Source organism: Heterodontus francisci, chromosome 5, assembly GCF_036365525.1.
Source record: "Heterodontus francisci isolate sHetFra1 chromosome 5, sHetFra1.hap1, whole genome shotgun sequence".
NCBI classification, from domain to species: Eukaryota; Metazoa; Chordata; class Chondrichthyes; order Heterodontiformes; family Heterodontidae; genus Heterodontus; species Heterodontus francisci.
This window is the reverse complement of record NC_090375.1, coordinates 85,133,102-85,139,101: the sequence shown is the minus strand read 5'-3', so window position 1 is coordinate 85,139,101 and position 6,000 is coordinate 85,133,102. Positions and strand designations below refer to the sequence as shown.

General features: G+C 46.8%; 1 protein-coding gene across 1 annotated transcript in view; it reads left to right on the top strand.

Moving 5' to 3' along the window:
- Positions 1-909: 909 nt before the first annotated feature.
- The window catches only part of tyms (thymidylate synthetase), a 42,793-nt gene continuing 37,702 nt past the window's right edge, over positions 910-6,000 (top strand). Inside the window, exon 1 of the mRNA XM_068031710.1 lies at positions 910-1,141. Within this exon, the coding sequence (XP_067887811.1) occupies positions 1,006-1,141 (136 nt within the window). The 5' untranslated portion in view covers positions 910-1,005. The remainder of the gene's footprint in view (positions 1,142-6,000) is intronic.

Sequence of the window (6,000 nt, the reverse complement as noted above, 5' to 3'; positions counted from 1 at the left end):
TTCATGAAGGCCACCAACACCTTTTCAAGGGCAATTAGGAAAGGGGAACAAACGCTGGCCTAACCAGTGACGCCCACAAACTAATAAAATAAAGCTAATTTCCTGGGGCAGCCATAACTGGCTCCCCACTGTGTGTCCGCCTCCATTCAGCTAGTCGTCCCCAGACAGCCTGTGCAACCCCAAGAAAATCACAGCATATCCCTTAACGACCTCTCAAGGAGCTCTTTAATGAATTGGAAGAAACACTGAGGGTAGCAAGGGCACAGAATATACTCTGGATAGAGGTCTTCAATGTCCATCATCAAGAGTGGTTTGGTCCTGCCACTACTGATTAAACAACCTGGAACTCTCTTCCCAACAGCACTGTGGTATACTTAGACCACATGGGCGGCAGCAGTTCAAGAAGAGGACTCACGCCCACCTTCTCAAGATCAATTAAAGATGCCAGTAACCTCCACATCCCATGAAGGAATAAAAAAATGACTACATATTAAAAGTACTTAATTGGCTATAAAGCACTTTGGAATATGAAAGAACTATTTAAATGCAAGTCTTGCTTTCAGTGAGAGCCGGCAGCAGATTGGACGTCGAGGAGAAAGCCGGCAGCGAATTGGACATCGCGGGGATAGCCGGCAGCGGATTGGACATCGGGGAGAGAGCCGGCAGCGGATTGGACGTCGAGGGAAGAGCCGGCAGCGAATTGGACGTCGAGGAGAGAGCCGGCAGCGAATTGGACGTCGAGGAGAGAGCCGGCAGCGAATTGGACGTCGAGGAGAGAGCCGGCAGCGGATTGGACGTCGAGGGAAGAGGCGGCAGCGAATTGGACTTCGCGGGGACAGCCGGCAGCGGATTGGACGTCGGGGGAAGAGCCGGCAGCGGATTGGACGTCGAGGAGAAAGCCGGCAGTGGATTGGACAAATAACCAATGGCAGAGAGGCTGCTTGAGTTTGTAGGAGCAGAAAGCGGGAAAGGTTTGTTAGGGGTTGTTCTGGTGCAACGATAGAGATGCAGAGACAAAGCGATGAGTACCAGTACTTGCAGCATATCCAGAATATTCTGGAAACGGGTTCCCAGAAGGATGACCGGACTGGGACAGGCACCATCTCGGTGTTCGGGCTGCAGGCTCGCTATAATCTGAGGGGTGAGTAACCTGTTGTGACAGACTGGAGTGAGGGGACATGCTGGTCTGGGCCTTGATACCACGGCCTGTGGAAGTTTTCATTGAGAAATGTCGTTTTTCGGCTGAACGAGTGCTGAGTGCGATGCAAAGTTAATGTGAAATTGTTGCGTTAATTTTTAATCTATAAATGGATAAAGAAAAAATAACCACTTACCGCCTTTATATCGCACCTTTCACCCCCCACCACAGCCCGTCTCTCACAGCCTAAGATTTCTAAAGTGTAACAAAAATAGAAATGTTGGAAGCACTCAGCAGGTGAGGCAGCATTTGTGGAAAGAAAAACAATTAACGTCTCCTGTAAGGACTCCATTCCATTCTACCAGTTTCTCCGTCTCTGTTGTAAGGTAATTCACTGCTTGGTGTAATGTCTTAAAATGTATAAGCTTAATTAGAAGTAGTAATGCTTTAAAATATTAAAGTAACTGTAAGCTCAGTTAAACATGGTTTGAGGCTGAGAAGCAAGCCAAGGTTATTTAAAAAAAAACTGGTAGTGAAAAACAAAAAATATAGAAAAAGTGTAGTGGTATGTTTGAAACTAGCATAATAATAGAACATTAAGTTGCAATTAAAACAAGGTTTAAAGTTTCTAAGATATATTCTCACCAGAGTAAAAGACATTGCTGGCACTCATGTAACAACTGTTTGTATGAAGTTTCTGGATAAGGGATTGCTAAGTTGCAAGAAAATGGAACAAAGTGATAACAGAAAATTTAAGTATAAATTTAAACAGAATGAGTGAGTTAGCCCAGAGGATTCAATTGCCACGTAGACTTAAAGGAGATAAAGGGTATAAAAGAACAGCTTTTGAATATGAGAAGCAGTATGAAAAACCCAGAGAAAAAAAGAAGAGAATCTTCAGTCAACTGAACACAGCAAGGGAAAGAGAGACCAAGTCACAGCCATTCGGAGGACTACTGCTGAGGTTCTAGGGACAGACTGTGACTATTGTCTTTAAGTATTACTTGGCACTGAATGTGAACTACTTAATAAATCTACTATACTTATAACCTGTACCCATAGTGGTTTGTTGTAGTCATGGATAAATCACCCTTGTTGGATTAAGTTGAATCCTGAAAGTAGTAGAAAAGCTACACTGTTGCACCTGTTGTGATGATGCAACCTTCCACAACAGCGCTTCTGATATGTCTTTTTGTTTTCTTCAACTGAGGGTTCCCCTGCACAGGGCCCTTTCAACTGTGTCTGACCCATTTCCTGCACTTCTGCCCTCACCCCTTCCCCCTCCACCCCAGAACTGTGACAGGGTTTTCATTTATTTATTTATTTTTTTATAGATACAGCACTGAAACAGGCCCTTCGGCCCACCGAGTCTGTGCTGACCATCAACCACCCATTTATACTAATCCCATATTCCTACCACATCCCCACCACCTACCTATACTAGAGGCAATTTATAATGGCCAATTTATCTATCAACCTGCAAGTCTTTGGCTGTGGGAGGAAACCGGAGCACCTAGCGAAAACTCACGCAGACACAGGGAGAACTTGCAAACTCCACACAGGTAGTACCCAGAATTGAACCCCGGTCGCTGGAGCTGTGCGGCTGCGGTGCGAACCACTGTGCTGCCCTTGTCCTCACTTTCCATCCCACCAGCCTCCACATCCAAAGGATCATCCTCTGCCATTTCTGCCACCTTCAGCATGATGTCAGCACCAAACAAATCTTCCCCTCCCCTATCAGCATTCCAAAGGGAAAGTTCCCTGTGCAACACCGTTGTCCACTCTTCCCTCATCCCCTTCCCACGGCATCGTCCCATGCAACCTGAAACTGAACAGTGGCAAGTAAGTCACCTCCTGACTCCCCAAAGCCTGCCCACCATCTACAAGGCACAAGTCGGGCTTGTGATGGAATACTCTCCACTTGCCTGGATGCATCCAGAACTTGCCGTGCCCCAAGCCAAGCTGTTCCAGTACAGCTACAATGCTGGCATCTACCCGGCAATGTGGAAAATTGCCCAGGTATGTCCTGTACACAAAAAGCAGGACATGTCCAACCCGGCCAATTACCGCCCCATCAGTCTATTCTCGATCATCAGTAAAGTGATGGAAGGTGTCATCAACAGTGCCATCAAGCGGCACTTGCTTAGCAATAACCTGCTCAGTGACGCTCAGTTTGGGTTCGGCCAGGGCCACTCAGCTCCTGACCTCATTACAGCCATGGTTCAAACATGGGTAAAAGAACTGAACTCTGTGAGGTGAGTGACTGCCCTTGACATCAAGGCAGCATTTGATGGAGTATGGCTTCGAGGAGTCCTAGCAAAACTGAAGTCAATGGGAATCGGGGAAAACCCTCCGCTGGCTGGAGTCATACCTAGCGCAAAGGAAGATGGTTGTGGTTGTTGGAGGTCAATCATCTGAGCTCCAGGACATCACTGCAGGAGTTCCTCAGGGTAGTGTCCTAGGCCCAACCATCTTCAGCTGCTTCATCAATGACCTTTCTTCAATCAATATGTCAGAAGTGGGGATGTTCGCTCATGATTGTACAATGTTCAGCACCATTCGCGACTCCTCAGATACTGAAGCAGTCCGTGTCGAAATGCAGCAAGACCTGGACAATATCCAGGCTTGGGCTGATGAGTGGCAAGTACCATTCACGCCACACAAGTGCCAGGCAATGACCATCTCCAACAAGAGAGAATCTAACCATCTCCCCTTGACACTCGATGGCATTACCATTGCTGAATCCCCCACTATCAGCATCCTAGGGGCTACTATTGAGCAGAAACTGAACTGGAGTAGCCATATAAATACCGTGGTTACAAGAGCAGGTCAGAGGCTAGGCATCCTGCGGTGAGTAACTCACCTCCTGACTCCCCAAAGCCTGTCCACCATCTACAAGGTGCAAGTCAGGAGTGTGATGGAGTACTCTCCACTTGCCTGGATGGGTGCAGCTCCAACAACACTCAAGAAGCTCGACACCATCCAGGACAAAGCAGCCTGCTTGATTGGCATCCCATCCACAAACATTCACTCCCTCCACCACCGACTCAGTGGCAGCAGTGTGTACCATCTACAAGATGCACTGCAGCAATGTACCAAGGCTCCTTAGACAGCACCTTCCAAACCTGCGACCTCTACCAACTAGAAGGACAAGGGCAGCAAATGCATGGGAACACCACCTCCTGCAAGTTTCCCTCCAAGTCTCTCCACCATCCTGACTTGGAACTATATCGCCGTTCCTTCACTGTCTAGTCAAAATCCTGGAACTTCCTTACAGCACTGTTGGTTTAGCTACCCCACATGGACTGTAGTGGTTCGAGAAGGCAGTTCACCACCACCTTCTCAAGGGAAATTAGGGATGGACAATAGCTGCTGGGCTAGCTAGTGACGCCTACATCCCATGAACGAATAGAAAAAAAAAATCGCAGAAGGTGTAATATCTCCTCTCTCACCATCCAAGGCCCCAAGCACTCCTTCCAGGTGAAGCAGTGATTTACTTGTACTTTCAATTCAATATATTGTGTTTGCCGCTCACAATGCATTTGGTCTCCCTAGTGTAGAGGAGACCGCAGGTTGTATGACTGCTCTGCGGAACACATCCACTCAGTCCGCAAGCATCACCCCTAACTGCCAGTTGCTTGCTATTTTAATTCATCTTGTTCTCATGCCCACGTTTCTGTCTTCAGCCTGCTGCAGTGTTCCAGTGCAGCTGAATACAAGCTCGAGGAACTTTCAGGTCAACACTTTACAGCCTTCTGCATTCAACATTGAGTTTAACAATTTCAGACCATGTTTGATTGCGTTTTTTTTTTCTCCATATGCTGGTATTAAACTTGTTTTTCATGTTTTTGCTTTTGGACAGAGCTGTTCATTATTTTGCCATTAACATTCTGTCTGGACAAATGCTTTATCTTTTACTATAACTATTGCCACTCCCTTTGTCTTTTATTCCATAACATCTTTGTCATTTAATCTCTCGCGCCCTCTACCCTATGACCGACTTTTTGTTTTTCCTCTCCTTCCACCCCCTTTTGAACAGCATAAAAACCTATCACATTTCTACCTTCCTGTGGTTCTATTGAAGTCATATCCGATTCAAAACGTTAACTCTGTTTCTCTCTCCACCGCTGCTATCAGACCTGCTGAGTATTTCCAGCACTTTGTTTTTGTTTCAGTTTTCTAGCATCTGCAATATTTTGCTTTTATTAACATTTCAGGTCTGTGTGACCTTAGATCGGTTCTGAAAGGTCACACAGACCTGAAACGTTAACTCTTTTTGTCTCTCCACAGATACTGCCTGACCTGCTGAGTGTTTCCAGCATTTTCTGTTTTTGTTTCTGTTTTCTAGCATCCACAGTATTTTGCTTTTGTAGATCTAAAGCTTGGCTATGTGAGCCGCATGGAAGATGGCAGGATCCTCAAAGACACATTGTACAGCGAGCTCGCCACTGGTATCAGACCCACCGGCCGTCCATGTCTCCGCTTTAAAGACATCTGCAAACGCGACATGAAGTCCTGTGACATTGATCACAAGTCATGGGAGTCAGTTGCCAGCGTTTGCCAGAGCTGGCGGGCAGCCATAAAGGCGGGGCTAAAGTGTGGCGAGTCGAAGAGACTTTGTAGTTGGCAGGAAAAAAGACAGAGGCGCAAGGGGAGAGCCAACTGTGTAACAGCCCCGACAAACAAATTTCTCTGCAGCACCTGTGGAAGAGCCTGTCACTCTAGAATTGGCCTTTATAGCCACTCCAGGCGCTGCTCCACACACCACTGACCACCTCCAGGCGCTTACCCATTGTCTCTCGAGATAAGGAGGCCAAAGAAAGATCTAAAATGAAGTTGGTGCCCTTTATAATCTAGGGAAA